The sequence below is a fragment of the Nicotiana attenuata genome, chromosome 2, assembly GCF_001879085.1.
Source record: "Nicotiana attenuata strain UT chromosome 2, NIATTr2, whole genome shotgun sequence".
Lineage (NCBI taxonomy): Eukaryota > Viridiplantae > Streptophyta > Magnoliopsida > Solanales > Solanaceae > Nicotiana > Nicotiana attenuata.
Window position 1 is genome coordinate 15,847,468 of NC_031990.1, and position 19,826 is coordinate 15,867,293.

At 40.8% G+C, this 19,826-nt stretch overlaps 1 protein-coding gene across 1 annotated transcript; it reads left to right on the top strand.

The window, feature by feature from the left end:
* On the top strand, window positions 530–11,308 carry LOC109244635 (chromatin remodeling protein EBS-like). The gene is made up of 5 exons (XM_019411757.1): window positions 530–911; window positions 4,700–5,042; window positions 5,163–5,231; window positions 6,375–6,501; window positions 10,979–11,308. The coding sequence occupies exons 1-5, from the start codon at window positions 839–841 to the stop codon at window positions 11,003–11,005; spliced, it is 639 nt and encodes a 212-aa protein (XP_019267302.1). The 5' UTR covers window positions 530–838; the 3' UTR covers window positions 11,006–11,308.

Below are 19,826 nucleotides of genomic sequence, written 5' to 3' on the forward strand. Positions count from 1 at the left end.
GTACAATATATATATATATATATATATATATATATATATATATATATATATATATATATATGCATGCGCACAAACACACCCACGTAAATCACCAAAAAGAAAGAAGAAAAACCAAAACACCTTGAAGTTTGACGCTAACGTGTTGACCTTATGAGTTACAAATTAATTACAAGCAAGAATTAACTAAAATCAAACATATCAAATGAACCTGCTATGTGCTTCTAACTAAACACCACTAAGTTCTCATGTAATTAGCTTCTAGAACACTCCGAACATTACACTTCTTTCAGCTTCATTATCTTGGAATGTTTTATCGTCTTGCTTCGCTACGTGATCCATGAATAACCTCGAATGTGAGCACATTAAATTTTTGTGAACTTAAAATAAAATTATAGTAGCAAGTAAAGATAAATACAAGAGTCATCCTAATTATTACACTGCGTTTACATCAAACTTATAATAATTAAATACTTAATTAATCTCCCAGCTGTACTTAATTATTTATATTTTTACTTAATTTACTAATCATGATTAGCTTAATTTATATGGTTGGGACTTGGGACAGATATGTTTCATTGGTTACAACTTACCTGTACAGGAACAAAATCTCTTTCTTCTTTCCCTCCTTCGTTCGACCTCTAGTTTTCAGCTACTAGGGTTTCTGCTTCTCCACTGTCTACGACAAGCTAAGCAAGTGTTACCATCGCAGGATTTTGACAACTGGGTCACTGTATTTTCGTGAAATAAAATCCAAAAGAAAAGCAAAAAAAGTATCGTATCCCGTGGAAGGAAGTTTGTGGGTCTTGAGTCTTGACTCTTGACCAGTGAGGGAGAATTGATGGCAAAAACTAAACCAGGGAAGAAGGACCTTGATTCTTACACTATCAAGGGTACCAACAAAGTCGTAAGACGTAATAATGCTTTTTTCCTTTTATAAATTTATCTTTGGATTTTGATTTTTATGTTAAATAAATGCTTTGTTGTGTGTGTATATGGAGGCAAAACTCATACTTATCTTTCATTTTTTTGAACTAGGAATTTATCTCTCATTTGCTTATTTGTACGTGAGTGTTTGATTGAACACGGAGTTTAACAACCTTTTTCGATTTCTTTTGTTATTGCTTTGTAATGTATTATGTTGTTAAGACTTTGTTTGGATAGATTGTATGATTTGTTTGTTGTTTAACAATTTTTTTTGTTTGATTTGATTGTATTGTACTATCAATAACAACGACAACAACAAACCCAGTGAGTTCCCACAAGTGGGGTCTGGGGAGGGTAATGTGTACGCAGACCTTACCCTACCCCGGGGGAAGAGAGGTTTCCAATAGACCCTCGGCTAGAGAATAGATGAAAAGAAGCATTGGCTACAAGTAGTAACAACAACAATAGGAAATTAAGAAAACCAAAGCGAAAGATATCAATCAAACAGTAGGTAAAGATAGCAATCTTCGAGTGACAGTGTTACCATACTAATACTAATGCTATCGGTCTTAGAAAGAAAAAGCAAAACCCTCGACTACCTACTAGCCTTCTATCCTAATCCTCGATCTCTACACCCTCCTATCTAGGAACATGTCCTCGGTAAGCTCTAGTTGTGCCATATCATGCCTAATCACCTTTCCCAAATACTTCTTAGACCTACCTCTACCCTTCCTCATACCCTCTAAGGTCAACCTCTCACACCTCCTAAACGGGACATCAATGCTTCACCTCTTCACATGCCTGAACCATCTCAGCCTCGCCTCTCACATCTTGTCCTCCACGGGGGCCACTCTCATCTTTTCCTGAATAACCTTATTCCTAGTCTTGTCAAATTTAGAATGCTCGCACATCCATCTCAACATCCTCATTTGAACTACTTTTATCTTCTGGACATGAGAGTTCTTGCTTGCCAACACTCTGTCCCATACAACATAGTCGGTCGAACCACCACTTTATAGAACTTACCTTCAAGTTTAAGTGGCACCTTCCTATCGCACAATACACCGGAAGCAAGCTTCCATTTCATCCACCCTGCTCCAATATGATGTATGACATCCTCATCAATTTTTCCATTTCCTTGTATTACTGACCCAAGGTACTGAAACTTCCTCTCTTGGGAATGACTTGTGTATCGAGCTTCACCTCCATGTCCTCTTCCTAGGTTACGTCGCAACTTGCACTCCAAGTATTCCGTCTTGGCCCTGCTCAACTTGAAACCTTTAGACTCTAAGGTCCTTCTCCAAACCTCCAGCCTCTTGTTAACACCACCCTGCGTCTTGGAAATTAGAACTATGCCATCGGCAAATAACATACACCATGGTACCTCCCCTTTAATGTGTCGAGTCAGTGTGTCCATCACTAAGGAAAATAAAAATGGGCTAAGAGTTGATCCCTGGTGCAACCTCATCACCACCGGAAAGTGCTCTGAGTCTCCTCCCGCTGTCCTGACCCGAATCTTAGGACCATCATACATGTCTTGAATCACCCTAATATAGGCTACCGGGACTCCTTTAGCCTCCAAGCATCTCCATAGCACCTCTTTCGGGACTTTGTCGTATGCTTTCTCTAGGTCAATGGACATCATATGCAGATCCTTCTTTGTTCCCCTATACTGCTCCACCAATCTCCTTACAAGTTCACTAAAATATCCTTTATTACAATGGATATTGAATTTATCAATAATTCAACACTCAAAAAAAGGAAAAAAGAGGAAGAAGGATGATTACATACTAGAAGGAGGAGTAGTAGTAATGAGGAAGGGCTGCTGAAATATGATTATAGAAAAAGGTGGAGTTACATGGCAAAATAGGGTATAAGATTAAATGATATTATTAGATAGTAGTTAGACAATTGGACAGAGAAATAACGTAGCAATCTCACCACATCATATTGGTTGTTAAGTAAAATGGATCTTTTCATTGTTAGCTAACAATATATTTAACAATACAATAAACTTTTTTGTTGAGAGTGAACAATACAATAAACTTTGAGCAACAATCATGACAAACATTGTATTTAATGTAACAATAATATTCAATATAACAAGAATACACAATTCAAAACAGCTTGTAAGATGTTGATTTGACTTATGTAGGAGTATTATACTAGTGAGAGTGTAAGAAATACTAAAGTAGTGGCTGAATAGTTAGTCTAATAGCTCCCAACCCAAGGATTTTGTTCTTGTGGTAAGAGCGCAGAACGTGATGTGTGGGCTAAGTGCACGCTACCGGTTTGAACCTGCCATTAACAAAAGTTTGGTTTTTAAGTAGAGAAGGGTATAGAGCTTGGTGTCTTATCCACCGAGTTTCGAACGGTTCCCTATGGTCCTCGGGGATATCTCTTTTATAAAAAAGAAGTTGTAATGATCCCAATATTCAGAACAATTCAGGAGAAGGACTATTCCATTGATATTCAACTTAATTACAATTATGGTGGTTCCAAAGGAAATGAAATACAATCACACTCTTAAACTTTCTGGTTGCCTCAATCCTAAACTAGTTAGGTTCGGCACTAATAACGAATATATTCTCTTGGTTATATATTCCGTATCTACAAGATTCTCTTATACCAAATATACAACCAAGTGAAGGTATTCCTGCCAAATACACAACCAAGAGAATATATTCTGTTCTAATATATTACCAAGAGGATATAACAACAACAACCCAGTATAATCCCACTAGTGGGGTCTGGGGAGGGTAGTGTGTACGCAGATCTTACCCCTATCATGGGTAGAGAGGCTGTTTCCAAATAGACCCTCGGCTTCCTTCCCACCAAGAACTCCCCACCTTGCTCTTGGGGTGACTCGAACTCACAACCTCTTGGTTGGAATATACAATTAAGAGAAAATGTTCCTCATAGGTACTGGGCTATATGAATCTTCATAGACCATGTCTCTTCATCTAGACTCGTAGGAAAAAGGTAATGAAATACAAAGTGGAAAAAAGGGGAAGTGGAAATTAAACTATGCTGAAACGGACACGACAAAGCACTTGCAACTAACTCTAGTAGGGATTTAGATGTAAGCTTCAGCGAAGGAGAAGAGTACATTGAGAAGAGATGAAAGAAAAGGAGGAGGAAGTAGATAATGCAGAGAGAAGAGAGAGAGATCGGATATAAACACATAATAGAGAAAAATGTTTTCTTTCCTGATTGATACTTCACACCTCTACCTTCATGTTTTTTATCTATGTGTTAGGTAACAAAGTCATTGTCAACCATGTGGTTCTTAACCGAACCCATGTACCTCTTAACTGATGGAGATAAAAAAAAATTGAATAGATAAATGAATTTGAATTCTTGAAAGTTGCAAGTTCTATAAAACATTGTTATTGGTGTTAGACCCTTTGGAATGCTGCAAAATGAAAAAAATGCCATAAAAATTGGAATGGAAGACTGTCTTTTGTATGGATTCCTTTGTAGTTCATTGGGCTTTGTCTCCCTAAATTATTCAAATGCATTTTTAGTTTGCAATATCTCTCTAACAATCAATGTGGACATTTGGTTGTCCCGAGACAAAATAGACACACATGCATTCATGTACCGTACTCTTTAATGAGTCTGCTGAAATTTAGGGCATTGTTTTCTCTTTACGCTATCAGCTTTTTTTGCTTTTATTTTGGTAAAAAGGAGGGGGGGGGGGGGGGGGGTTCTGAAGAAGTGTTTGATTGGAGCTTACAGGAGAATAAGATTTTTACTTTTGTTTCTGTTTCAGCTGGTGATTATGTGTTGATGAAACCATCTGATTCTGATAAGCCCCCATATGTGGCAAGAGTAGAGAAAATTGAGGCTGACCACCGTAACAATGTGAAGGTTCGAGTTCGATGGTATTACCGCCCTGAGGAGTCTATTGGTGGCCGCAGACAGTTCCACGGGGCCAAAGAGCTGTTCTTGTCAGATCACTACGATTTGCAGAGTGCACACACCATCGAGGGGAAGTGCATAGTGCACTCTTTCAAGAACTACACCAAACTGGAGAATGTGGGCCCTGAGGATTATTTTTGTAGGTTCGAGTACAAAGCTGCCACAGGAGGATTTACTCCTGACCGTGTTGCTGTGTGAGTTGCTCATAGCTTTACTGTGAAATTTGAAAATTGCTCTTTTTTTGGTGGAATGTTAGAGTTGTGCTTATATTGTTTGTTAACATGCTGATATGTCCGAATGTTTTGATTTTGAAGGTATTGTAAGTGTGAGATGCCCTATAACCCGGATGATCTCATGGTGCAATGTGAAGGATGCAAAGACTGGTATATATACTACTGAATTCATTCCTTTACATATTAGCATGTCTTTTTTACTTGTATTCATGGAAAACGACGAGCAAGCTTGGTGTTCTAAACTTTAGGTTAAAAAAGTAAATTGAGAGAGGAAGCTCTTAATGGTGTTACTTTAATTCATATATAAATAATAACAAAAACAGATAAATGGTCACATGACCAACATCTGAGGACATACAGTATGAAAATGCAAAAGAGATTTGTCATATCCCTCTGCCTCTATGTTATCTCTACATGCACAACTTTTATTCTTTAATACACAAATACATGATCTTCTGAAATTTGTTCTTGGAGTAGTCATATCATTGTTGTTGTCCACTATTCATATTGTGTTACTATAACAATTAGGGAAAAACTGCTCTAGAATTGCATCTTTTGTACCTTTTTTTGCCTTATCCCCTCATTTATGCATTTAAAATTTGTAAGACAAATTGATAGCTTTTGTCATAATTTTGCTATATTCTTCAAATAAGTGAAAACAATGCTGTGACAGGAACTGGAACCCTCTGTATGGGTAGAGTTTGATTTGAAGGCAATATGTATCTAGGTGTTTATAAGAGAGAATGAGTCTAATAGATAAATATATTGCCGAGCATCTGAGAATGATTGATGTATTAGGTTGAATTGGATCCATAGATGGCTAAGTTCCTTTGAAGGCAATCATGAGAGATATATGATGGATATGAGCAATCAGCTAAAAGAGTTGGATGTAAGGTTAAACAGTGAAAAAAAGAAAAAAAAAAGAAGGGTTGACACAAGAAAGGATGATCAAAATAAGCTTCTTGTTAAGTGGGAAAATATGATTAAATAAAAAGATGAGTCTAAATGTTGGTATTCAGCTGAGCTCATAGGAACTTGAAATGAGGGAACAGAAGGCCAGAGTAGTGTGGAGTGGAAGTTTGAAAATCCTTGTGTCTGTAATTGCCTCTACTGGTGTTGAGTTCAATTTTTGCTGTGTTATTCAGCATCCTGTATATTAGGGAGGTCCGAGTCAGTCAAGGAGTTCTATTAAGCTTTCTGTATTATGATTGTTGGATACTATGTTTTCAAGAACTTTTCAAAAGATATCTATGTTTGTAAGGTCTTTTCATCTTTTGTACTAATTTATTGCAGGTTCCATCCTTCTTGTATGGGTATGACTATTGAAGAAGCAAAGAAATTAGACCCTTTCTTGTGTTCTGACTGTTCATCGGAAGATGGCGCCAAACGACCTTTGAGCTCGTTCCATGTTGAGCCAAAGGTAAGAATCTGTTCATACACTTGTTAGACTTGGGGATCCGGGATAAAATACGGGACAAGGGATAACCAAACGGCCCCTTAAAGTTTTAGCAGTACTGCTATTAGCAAGTCGGTTAATGTCCTTATTATCACAAATATGATTTAGTAAACGGCCTTTTCTAGAGATGGGATGGTGATGGTTGCTTTCTTACACTATGTTGTTATATGTAGCTGGTTGTTAGGATCTTTTGTTCACCCCAAAGGTAGGGGAGGGATGGGGTCGAGTAAGAAGGGCAGAGTTGCATGTTTAGTCATGGTGATACCAAATATCTCAGATTCCTTAACCCTAATGGAAGGAGAAGGCTAGGACTGAGCCAAGGGTCAGTGTTTAAGTCATGATGATACCTAATGTATCATACTAATGATAATATCGACGACTAATGACCAAACTACGTTGGTGTTGGATTTCAAGTCGTTGATTGCTTGCAATTTGATAATATATCCCGTCACTCCCAGGTTGAAAGGAATTCGTTAGTTGTATAGATAGGAAGATGAATGTAAGTAAGCTCCGGTACATTGAAGAAGTAAAATGCGATTGCAAAATAGAAGTGTGGCCAGGGCGAAACTTCAACTTGAGCCATTTGAATGTAAATTGTGACTACAGAATCCAAAGTGTGGCAGCAAGATGGGCTTTCCGAAGGATACGTTTGGAAACTTGTCGCATTATAATTTAGGATGCTGATAAATAGTTAATTTTTAGGTCTTTTTCTTATCTTGTGTTGGAAAGCTGAGACGTGTTAGAGTATTTTCTACTTGGAGATCCAACACTTGGTGGACTCTAATCATTGAAACTTGAATCATTTATCCTTAATTTCATCTACCCATTGTGTTTACTTCATTAATTTGTGTTCTTATTTTCATTTTAAGAATGTCTAGTTAAACATCTAACTTGTGTTGTAGACCTAACTAATTTGTTTCTTAATGAGTTACTGATTATTTACCTGAAGTTGCTTGGTATTACTGTTATCTAATTGATTTCATGCTTAAAAAATTGAGTGGTTACCAACACTTGAATAAGCCTTGAATGTCTTAGTTCTCATTTGGGAAAGGAGAATTAGGATCGGGTAAGAACTAAGGAGCAAGGAATTGGGTAAGAACTAAGGAGAATTAGGATTGTATAGCTCAAGCTAGGAATAACTAGATTTTCCTTGAGTTTAACTCAATAGGGACTTGAAGCATCTCATTAGACTTGGGAAAATTTAATTAAGATAGATCCATTAATACTAGAAAATGTTACGGTAATTAAGATTGAGCCATAATAATTAACCAAGTAATTAGGCAAATTAAGAAAATACCCACTAGCTAATGCAATTTAGGAAGGAGATACAACCCTAGTGCCTTCCTCTATCTGATTTTATTCAATTTTAGTTAATTGCTTTACTTATTCACTTTTTGTCGTTGTTAAATAAATCATAAACCTAAAACTCATATAATGTATTGGTCTAGAAATCAATCCTACCAATCAATTGCTCCTTGTATATTCCCCCCCCCCCCCCCCCCTCCTTTCTCCTCCCTTGTTAGGTAATTATATTTGTGACAACCGCTTATCCTTTTTAGGAGTAAGTTGGGTGTTACCAAATTTTGGCCTTGTTGCTGGGGAGCAGTAGGTATTTAGGGATTACTAGTGTATTTGTATTACTATACTTTGATTTGGTTGCCGTTCTCTTTTTAATTTTGCTTTCTCCAGTTAGGTACTTGCAATGGCTAATCCGAACGCTATTGTACCACCTTTAGGTGATGGGGATGAGCCAATCGATGTCATATGGTTGTGCTTATAACATAATTCTATCGCATATGGGAGTGGCGAACTTTAAGGTTATATCCTTGATATTCCAAATGCTAGCCAAAAACGGGTTATTTGGTGGCCAACCGCGTGAAGGCCCTTAGCTACATATTCACAACTTTTTGTTAGTTTGTGCTTTTGTATAAGAAGACCAATGTATCTGAGGATGCCTTAAGATTGAGGTTTTTCCTATTCTCATTGCAAGGGGAAGCCTCAGTTTGGTTAGATGAGCTCCCTGCGTTGTCAATTTATAATTGGGAGGAGTTACCTGAGGTGTTCTTCGCCAAATTCTTTCCGGCAACTAGGATTGAAAAGTTGAGAACGGACATCCTAGGTTTTCAACAAAGGCCATTGAAACCTTATATGAGGTGAGGTGTCTGAAGGAGTGTCCCAGCATGGATCCTCACTTACCATTGTAACAAACCTTTTACCTAGCTTTGGACAAGGTCACAAGATCAGTAGTTGATAATGGCGAATGGCACAATCATGGACCTAATATTCCTGGAATGGCGAATGGCACAACCATGGACTTAACATTCCTGGAAGCTGGAGTAATTTTAGACAAAGTAGTCTAGAATGCCCATGCATGGCACATGTGGGGTAGTGATGCTACACCTATTACCTCAAGCAAACAAGTTTCAAGGAGAATGAAGCACGAGATAAAGCTATAGCACAGTTGACAGCTCATATGTTCCCCATTTCAAAGCAAATTTCAGAATTGGGAGTGAAGAAAGTCCACGTGGTTGACGACACGAATGGACAGTTTTAACTCATCCGCTATTGTTTGTCTCATGCGCATGTCAAGCAATGTTCAAGAACATTGTCACTGTGTGCAAAATGAAGCGGCTAATTACCAAAGGAGAATGAATCGACAAAGAGGCAACTATCAAGGAGGCCCCAATCAAAGTCTACGGAGACTGCCCCAACAATGGCTAAACAACCGAGGTATAAACAACAATCATGGCAATCAAGGATGGAATTCTAATAGTCAAGGTGGAAATAGGCGAGTATGGTCCTCACAAACAACCAATGGTCAAAGGCCCCATATGTATCAACAGAGCAACCATCCCCTCCGCCTTCCTACAATCAAGGGCAATCCTCAACTCCCATAGGAGAATCCCAAAAACAACAAGCTTGCAAAGATTGAGAGATTTCTAGAGAAGATGTTGGGAGAGTGTGAGAAGACAGGCCACACTGCGTGATTTGAGTCAAGTGCAAAGTTCCCATTCTACAGCCATGATGAAAATCGAGATACAATTGGGTCAAATCTCTTTGGTGTTGAACACAAGAACGGAGAACCCAGTAAGAAAGATGTCGGACTGAATGAATTAAACTTACATCTTCTCCTATGTTTGGTTTGGAAACAAAGTTAGCAGGAAAGCATTGAAAAAATGTCATTCGACAAATTTAGTGGAATTCACACTCTAACATCAGTTGTAAAACTACCAGGAGATATTATTTGATTCGAATTTGTATCATTTGATTCAAATTGGGTGAGAAGGCATGAGATAAGTTTCATTTTATGTTAACAGATGGTTTAATGAAAGATAAAATTAGCTTTTTAATGAATCCGAACTTTAGTAAGTACATTTGGGGTGTCATGTTACCTTATTGCATAGGTTGGTAGATGTTCCTATTGAGGAAAATGGACATATTAACAATCACAGAAATCTAGGATGATTAGTTTGGGACCATCTCAATAAAAGGTCTAGGATAATTAATTTTTGACCGAGTAATATGTAAAAGTTTGTGGTGTCAGGTGCCAATTGGTTTCATACCAGCTTAGTCATTTCTGTATCTGATTCTTGTCCTAGAATCTCTAGTTTTTGTGTTGTCAGGTGTGATTTGACATTGAACGTTTGATGTAATCATTAAGTCATAAAGAGAGAATTGCGGGAAGTGGCTCTACGGGTTGCAGGTAGTAGATGAATGGCTGTTGATGGGAGCTATGTTGCGTAGACCTTCCAAAATGTTGCTACTCCTGTGTCGGATCCTCCAAAATTGCACTACATTTGGAGGATCTGACATACACCCGGTAACATTTTCGTATAGTCCGAGCAACATAGGATGGGAGAATAAGAAGGAGGTGGGTTGGGAAATTTTGTTTGACATACAATAGACCGGTTTCTACCGGAAATAGCCTCTCTACCTGCATAAGGTAGGGGTAAGGCTGCATACATAATACCCTTCCCAGACCCCCTATTTGTGGGATACACTGGGTTTGTTGTTGTTGTATACAATAGACTGGTTCTGATTATTGATTGATATATGTTGGCTAAATGAAATTAATGGAGAATAAGATGGATAAAATGGTTGTTAGTTGGTTGTCATGCTGGGCTGGCTGTTAGGATTCTTAAGTTTTTCTTAATAAGTACTCTTAGGATTCTTAGGTAGAAACAGGGGTGGGGTTGAGATGATCGGTTCTGGGATCTGGCTGAGTGATAATAGGCTGTGATATTTATTCAATTATGTGCCTTATTTCTGACGTGTAGATGGGTATTCAGGCTCATGTATGCACGTACATATTTCTGTGTGCTCTTAGGGAACTGCATCATAAAATGCTATACTTGAAATATAGGCTCTTATGAATCTTAGCCTCTAATTTATCTTTATCCACTAAACATTTTAGCTAAGCCATCTCTTATTCAATTGCTAGGTGGAGTCGAAGCGCAGGAAGAGATAACAGCTTTGACCTTCATGCAGTATAAGGAGGTACACATTTTCTTCCGTACAAGCTCCAGTACTGTTGTGCTATCGAATTGTACAGCACTGAGAAGATAATGTTCTTTCAAAAGCCTGACATCCTCTTCTTAATCTATTGTAACCACTTTTTCTATATATAAGAGCTTGTGTGCAACTGACTGGGTAAGTGAGTGACATTGTGTGTCCAACTGACTGCAATTTGTGTGACCTAAATGAGTTGTAACTGGACATTGAGGACTACTAATCTTAAATATTTAGGAGTTAAATCTATTTCCCATTTCTATATTTATTTTATAATGTGACGATCCTTCTGCATCTGGCGCCTATTTTGGCTGAAAATGGAAGGGGTTGATTAGCCATCATATTTAAGAACTGGAGCTTCCTTATCTACGACCATGTCTCTTTTTTATGGAGAGTATCGACAATATTACTTGCTTGGCTGCATCCGGTGCATACGACAAAGCTATAAGTTCGTGACATGTCTGTTTTACATTAAATCTTTCACTTGATCATGGTTAATTAATATGTATTCTCACCTCAAAGTTTCACCTTAATATGGTCAATAAACATGTTTTGGCGCATATGTTGTGTCCGGGAAAGCTTTTTCCTGGTGTACCAAGTTCAGGTTGTTTAAATTTGGTGGTTAAATGAGTTGTCTATTCATTCATCTAAATGTTCTTTGCAATTCGTACGCCTAACATATATATAACCCTGTCAGTTTGTGTTTCCAATTACATATTCTTTTCAAGGTCCCAGGGAACATATTTTTCTCTAAGATAAATGACGACTTGAATTCTTCTCAATTTGAGAGCAACTTAATAGCGGAAGGATGACTATTCTAGTGGGAGCAAGATTCGGGCATCCAAAAGCCATGAATTAGATGCGATTTCAAAATTTAAGTTTTATGGGTTCAATCTCTAACTTCTTATTATTGATAGCACAATTGAAATGATTGGTTCATAAATTAATATTTATTGAAAATTTAGTATTGGATGAAACAAGAGACTTCTTATAAGAGCGTTATTTATTTGGAAGGTTTTACTAACTGAAAAAAATTGAAATACATATATAGAAGTAAAACTGGATTCTAGTTGGTGAATCTTGCAAGGTCTATGCCCTACAAAGATTAAAGAAAACTAAATGGCGATCGAAATGAATTATTATACACATACATATCTAAGCTGTGTCCATTCTTTTAGGGCAGTCTCTGATTCTCACTACTCAAGGATGCGAATAATCCTGCCATTTTTACAATCCATACAAGAAAAAGGGAATAATTAGATATTAGGGCGTGTTCGTATCGAAATTAGCCAGTTGGGTTACCGGCCTAAATACCCAGGTTTTCCTCCAATGCCTTTGTTAGAAGTGGGCACAAGAGTAAGACAATTGGTATCAGAATACACATGTTGGATTAATGGTAAACCGAACAATGAACGATAAGCTTTTGAAAATTGGTTATTGTTCCAATTTTTCATACTGAGGTAAGGATATCTGAAGCTGTTTGGAAGTAGAAATACATTAATGTCTTATTAATCGGACATACTGTACTCTTGGCGGACCAGTTCAGTTGCTTGTTAGACAAATGTTAAGCGACCTATGTTAATTGAGGAGATGGATTGTTGTCCTCTTATTCGATCTGAGACGATCCTTGCCTTACGATCTAGATTATGGAGTTAAGCTAAAGGTTTATTTTGTTTAAGTGGTACAAGGGGTAAAGGATTGGGTTAAGCCAATGTTAGGATGCTTCAACGAACACATCAACGCACCCTCAAGGCTCAACATTTAGAGATCAATATCTGTTCGTGGTGGTAACTGCATTAGAATTGGCATAAAATGTGAAATAACTTAAGTTTCTGGATCACAACTAAATTCGCTAGGCCAGCTTGTTCTATTGTCTGGTCGAGATCAGCAAGTTCCTTGGGAGGAAAACCCATTGTCTGCAGTTGATAGCTCCTTGGTCCACCAGGCCTTGATGCATCAATTAATCCTCGGATATCTCTAATTTTGTGTTGGAAGTTGAACCTTAAAACCATTCGTGTGCCATCTGCCAATCTGATGTGAATCGAGGTTGAAGGTTGCGTTTGATCAACAACTAGGCCGACCGATGGGGTTGGAGCTGAGATGAATCTGTTTACCCTTAAAATCGGACAACAATTGAATTTATACACGGTTTTAAGGATACATGATCTTAATTGATACAAATTGAGAAATCAGATTAATATTGAAATTAATGATAGAAAAGTAAACACAAACCACACAAGTTGAACAATCTTGGCCTTGAAGGTTGGTCACCCTCGAGTCAAAAATGCCTTAATCGATATCAGAACAGAGTGATGCAATAATAAGAACTAGTAATCAGTATATTGCTTTGGGATGCATGTTACAATGTGTCTTGCAAATAATCATACCCTCTTTATATAGTAGGGTAATCCTACTTTAGGTACAATTCTATAAAAGGTAAAAAATCTCATGATTTGCTAATTAACCGGTTCCTCATTCATACATGCCGAGATTCCCGCCGTGATATCCGATCGGTTACGGATATTTCGGCCTTCTGTTATCTGGTTCGACAACGTTACCTCGGGCTCATTCGGAATCGAGGTCGATTCTGCTCTTATGGAGTCGGTAACCTCGAAGACGGGATTTCTAACCTCGTATCCTAGTTCGATAGAACCCGGGGTCGATCTTCAATTCATCACGTTTTAATCCCGATCTGTCATACAATAGATGAGCCTAATTTCGACCGTATACAGATAGTCCCCTCATTTTTCGGAGTGTAAACGACAAGAAACGATATGAGCCCCCGATCCTCCTCTCGATACTTTGTGTCAGAAACGACAAAAATGGACGAAACATCTCGTTAGTCACGTCTTAATGGCATTAAATGTTCGTCAGTTGCTGGTCGACCACTACAACTTTGAACCGTCGTTTGAAAACTATAAATACTCCATCCTTTATTCATTCAAACTTTACATCTAAACCTCTCTACTCTTGTTCTTAAAAAATATTTGCACTCTCTAACACTTGTATCCAGATTTCTTGAGGTTTTTGCAAGAACTCTCGCTTGTCTTCACTCCAAACCATTAAGCTTAACCTTTTAAATTCCTCTTCTCCATCTTTATTCAAAAGAAAAAATGGCGAAGACTTCTAAGACAGTTCCACAAAAAGAAACTGCCTCTTCATCACGGTCGGGTGGCGAGGAACCGGCGGCGGAACCTCCTCTTGAAGCGTTTATTCCTGGCGCGTGCTCGACCGGTGCTGATTTCAAGGTCGAGAAAACTTCCTCGGTACCGGGTCGGTGCGAACCGGTGTCGAGATATATATGCTCGGTCACCGACAGTCTCCTCTCCAAAGTCAAGAAGGATTGCAACTGGATTGGTAAGAACGTGGTGGTGCCTTCGCCCGAGGAAGCGATTACTACCCACGTGGAGAGTTTTTTAAGTGTTTACACTAATCCTTTCACATTGGTCCCCTTGGACCCGGTCATCATCGCCTTCTGTAAGAGGTACGAGGTGACCCTCGGTCAAAGATATCCCTCTTTTTGGAGGATAGTAATTTTCCTCCGCTTCTTCGTAGACAAATTCGAGGGGTGTCCCTTCACTATCGATCACCTCATGCGTCTGTATAGTCCCCGACTCTATCGAGGGGGATTAATAAAACTTGCCCGTTGGGCCAGTAAGGCCCCATTCTCGAGTATAGACGAGGATAGGGACCGAGGCTGATTGGGCCGATTCGTTCGAGTGAAGACCTCGGATTTAATTCCAGCCGAGGACATTCCATTTCCCGATAAATGGAACATGAAACGTAAGTATAACCTTGCCATTAAGATTTTGTTTATTGCTTTTCCTTTTCCTCCTTTCTTATCAATGTTTTGTAGTTCAACTGTTGCTCGGATGCCGGGTGCAGTTCCTCGACTAAAGGAGTGGGTTGAGGGCATTGTGTCACAGAAGCCCTATTCCGAGCGCGCGTGGCGCGAACTTTTGAAGGTCCGGTGGGAGGCCCGTTCCCATGGTGAGTTTCCTTTTTCGAGTTAATAATACTTGATTTTTTCCTCATGCCGTTGAATTCTTATTCGTTCCATTTTCTTTTGCAGGTCTTTCCAAGGATGTTGCTATGAGGCCTCCATCCGGTGACGAGGATGTACCTGTCGAGTCCCCTGCTCCGAGGCAGGGTGATAAGAAGAAAAGGAAGAGGGCCCAGAGTTCTCCGATCTCGGAAAAGAAAAGAACAAAAAGAAGTCTGGTGAGTAATTCTAAGTGTAGCATCAGTGCTCGTGCTCTCTCTTCGAACTCACTCCAACGGCTGAGGGATGAGTCAGAAGAAGAAGAAGAAAAATCCGAACTGGTGGCCCGCGTGCGGTCAGCTCTCGAGGTACGAGGGGCCTTCGAATCGGGGAGAGCTGAAACTAAATTGCCTCGACTCGGGGAGGTCGATGAGGGAGCTTTAGCTGAAGCTTCCGAACTAGAAGGGGGCGAGGCCACTTTGCCTCGAGGTAGGGAGGCCGATAATGAGGTCGTAGCCGATTCTTTTCAGGTAGCGGATAGTGCCCCGAAGGGCGTACTCGGAGTGATAAATCTCTCCAGTTTGCCTTTATTTACTAAGTCTATGTTTACCGAGGCTCAGACGTTGAAAGGACAACCCAACGAAGAGCCATAAGGGGCGATATCCTTTCATAACTTTTTGATGGCGTAGACTCTACCGCTATTGAGGACGTCACCGGGTTGGGTGATTTACCGGTGCCGAGGAAGAGTCCATCATCGAGGACGAGTGGATCTTCCTCAAGTCGCAAACTATTCAATCGGTTCCTAGCTACGAGTGCGAATCTTGACCGGTAGCGGTCGATAGTTATATCCATCCCGGAAGACGCCCGGGTTCTTTCTGCCCCCGTAGGGGTGGCTAGTTACCTCCGATGCTTGGTGACAGAGGAGGACCAGGCCAAGATGAACGAGGTGGAAGCACCCTGCCTGTTCAATGAAGCTCAACAGACATTAAATCGGGTAACATCAGATACTTCTTAATAATTTCTGGTTTATACTTAGATTAGTTTGTATGCGATCATAACTTCTTTTTCTGTGTTTGTAGCCCTCGGTACTCCACCACGAGACGTTCCTCCGCCATCGGGAAGAGCTGGACCAGTACAAGGCCGAGATCCGAGGGCTCACTGAGAAAAGAGGTACTTACAAACTTTCTAGTGAGCAAAGAGAAGGGGAGACTAAGGGCCTCCGGGCTGAGTTAGAGGTGGCTCGGAAAGAGCATGCCGACCTGGTTGAGCAGGTAAGAAGCGTTTTTGAAGTTAGTGACGACAAATCAGTCATGGTGACTAACGGTACGAACCCACAGGTGCAACAGAGGATTGACAAGATCGGACAGCTCCGGGAAGAGGTAGATGCGGTAAAGGTTGAGGCCAAAGAATGGAAAAAGAACATGGACCGTCTGGCATCAGAAAAGGAGACTGCCCGGGCCCAACTGGCTTCGGCTGAGGTCCGGCTCTGAGGTATAAAGGAGAAATCCTTAGTGCAGGCCAAGAATATCGAGGAGCTCCAGTCCTAGTTGAATTCGGCCGTCTCTAATCGAGAAAATCTGGCCACGGAGCTTGAAGCGACCAAGTCGGAGGCCAAAGTGATTAAGGTCAATGCCGATGAGATGGTGGCTGTTTATAAGGCCGATGCCGAGGCGGCTCAGGTTCGAGCAAAAGCCATCATCAAGCACGCTAAATGGCAATCTCGAAGGGAGGCCCTTGAGGAAATTCGGGGTTTCGACCTATCATCTGATATTGAGAGTGCCAAAGAGCTCGAAGCCGAGGCCACAGTATTCGAGGTTGATCATAGAGAGAAGCCTCGGATACTGTTGATGCGATCCTTAACACCGATTCATGACCGACCTTCTATTTTAAGTTAGCACGATCCACTGTTGCCTCATTAAAAACCTTGCTAGAAAACCCATTTGGGACAAAACAGGTTTAAGGGAAAAAGAGTGCAACATGTGCTTACAGACCAAAAAATGTGTTCCACTTCTTGTTGGTTACCTGCAAGTGTTAGTCCAAAAATAAGTAAAAAGGAATCGAATGGGGTTGTACCTTAGCAGTAGTATCGTTTCAAGTGAGTTATGTTCCAGTTATTTGGTAACCTTTCACCGTTCATTTCCCCGAGCTTGTACGATCCTTTCCCGGCGATTTCGAGAATTTGGTACGGTCCTTTCCAGTTCGGCCCCAACTTCCCTTGTTCGGATTCCGGGCAGTGTGACCTTCCTTAGTACCAAGTCCCCGATATTTATGTGTCGAAGGTTGGCCCTTCGATTGTAATACCTCTCGATCCACTATTTTTGGGTGGCCAACCGGATGAGGACGGCTTCGCGCCTTTCGTCTAATAGCTCCAGGCTCATACTCATGGCCTCGTCATTTGATTCCTTTGTTGCATATCGGAATTTGACACTTGGTTCACCGACTTCGATCGGTATTAGAGCTTCGGTGCCGTAAACCAGTGAGAATGGGGTGGCCCCAGTACTGGACTTTGAGGTCGTACGGTATGCCCATAGGACTTCGGGTAAGATTTCCTTCCATTTTCCTTTCGCGTTGGTTAACCTTTTTTTTTGAGGTTTTAGAGTATGGTTTTGTTGGTCGATTCGGCTTGTCCGTTCCCACTAGGGTGATAAGGTGTTGACAGGATCCTTTTGATCTTATGATCCTCGAGAAACTTGGTCACTTTGCTGCCGATAAATTGTTTTCCGTTGTCACATATGATTTGGGATGGCATTCCGAACCGACATATGATGTGGTCCCAAATGAAGTCGATGACTTCCTTCTCCCTGACCTTCTCGTACGCCTGTGCTTCAACCCACTTAGAAAAATAGTCAGTCATAAATAATATAAATTGTGCCTTACCGGGTGCCCATGGAAGAGGGCCAACGATGTCCATTCCCCACTTCATGAATGGACATGGTAACAAGACCGAATGCAGCAGCTCCCCGGGTTGGTGAATCATCGAAGCATGTCTTTGGCATTCATCACATTTCGTACGAACTCCTTCGCATCTTTTTCCATGTCGATCCAGTAATAGCCGGCTCATATTACCTTTCGAACCAATGATTCGGCGCCTGAATGATTTCCGCAGGTGCCCTCGTGGACTTCCCTCAGAACGTACTCGGTATCTCCTGGTCCCAGACATATTTCTAGTGGTCCATCGAACATTCTTCTGAACAAGGCTCCATCTTCGGACAAGCTGAATCGGGCCGCCTTTATGCGCAGGGTCCTTGATTCTTTTGTATCTGAGGGCAGTTTCCCGGTCTTCAAATATTTTACATATTTTTTTCTCCAATCCTAAGTCAAGCTTGTGGAGTTTATTTCGGCGTGACCTTCTTCTACTACCGATCTCATGAGCTGTACAACTTCCCTCGAATTGAGATCGTCGTCTTCGATCGATGACCCTAAGTTTGCAAGGGCATCGGCCTCGCTATTTTGATCTCAAGGTACGTGTTGCAAAGTCCACTCTTTGAACTAATATAATGTTACCAGCAACTTATCTAGGTACCTTTGCATTTGTTCTTCTCTGACTTCGAATGTTCCATTAACTTGGTTCACCACATCGATATCCCTGTTGGGTGGTATGTTCGGAAGATCCGCCGAAAATACATTTGGATAATCTCTCACTACCGGTACTAACTCAACGGTAGGAGTATCAACACTGACATCTCACACCAAGGCTAGATATGCCTCACACCCCTTACCAACCATCCGATGTGCCTTAAGGAAAGACACTACCCTGCTAGGAACATAATCCAAGGTACCCCTCCACTCCAACCGCGGCAAAACTGGCATGGCCAATGTCATCGTCTTGGCCTAAAAATCAAGAATAACATGATAGGGCGACAACTAGTACATACCCAAGATAACATCAAAATCTACCATATTGAGAAATAATAGATCGGCTCTGGTATCAAAACCACCAAGAACAACTAAACACGACCGATACACACAGTCAACAACAATGGAATCTCCCACGGGCGTGGACACATAGATAGGAGAACTCAAAGAAGCACGGGATATACCCAAATATGGAGAAAAGTAAGATGATACATAGGAATAAATGGATCTTGTATCAAATAAGACTAATGCATCTATATGACATGCTGGAACAATACCTATGATAAATGAGTCGGATGCAACCGCCTCTGTCCTAGTAGGAATAGCATAACATTTGGCTTGGCCTCCCCCTCTTGAACGACCTCTACCTTCCCGACGCCCACCTCTAGCTGGCTGTGCAGGTGGAGTGGCAACTGGTTCGGTAACCATGGCCTGAGAAGCTTGAGGGCCCTGTGAAATACGTAGGGCCTGAGTAGTCTGTGGAGGTGCACCCTTCCTGAGTCTGGGGCAGTCACTTACCATATGACGAGTGTCACCACACTCAAAACAAGGTATCGGAGAACGTGGCTGCTGGAACTAGCTCGGGCCCAGTCGACTAGACTGACCACTGAAAGCACCCCGTGCAGGACGTGCACTAGATAGTGGCGGTGCATAATGGGCAACCTGAGGCCTGGGAGTAGCTAGAACACCGCTGGAAGCTAGAAATGCTGAATGAACAGGACGACTCTCATAGCCTCTAGCATGACGGGTTGCAACTGGGGCACAAGCACCACTATATGTGCCAGAATCTCGAGGCCTCTTGGCCTCCTTCTCTTGTCTCTCCTGGGCCCACATACCCTCCAATATCCTAGCGATCTCCAATACCTGCTGGTATAGTATGTCAATCTCTAACTCTCAAGCCATGCTGAATCTAATACTGTGGTTAAGCCCCTCGATAAATCGA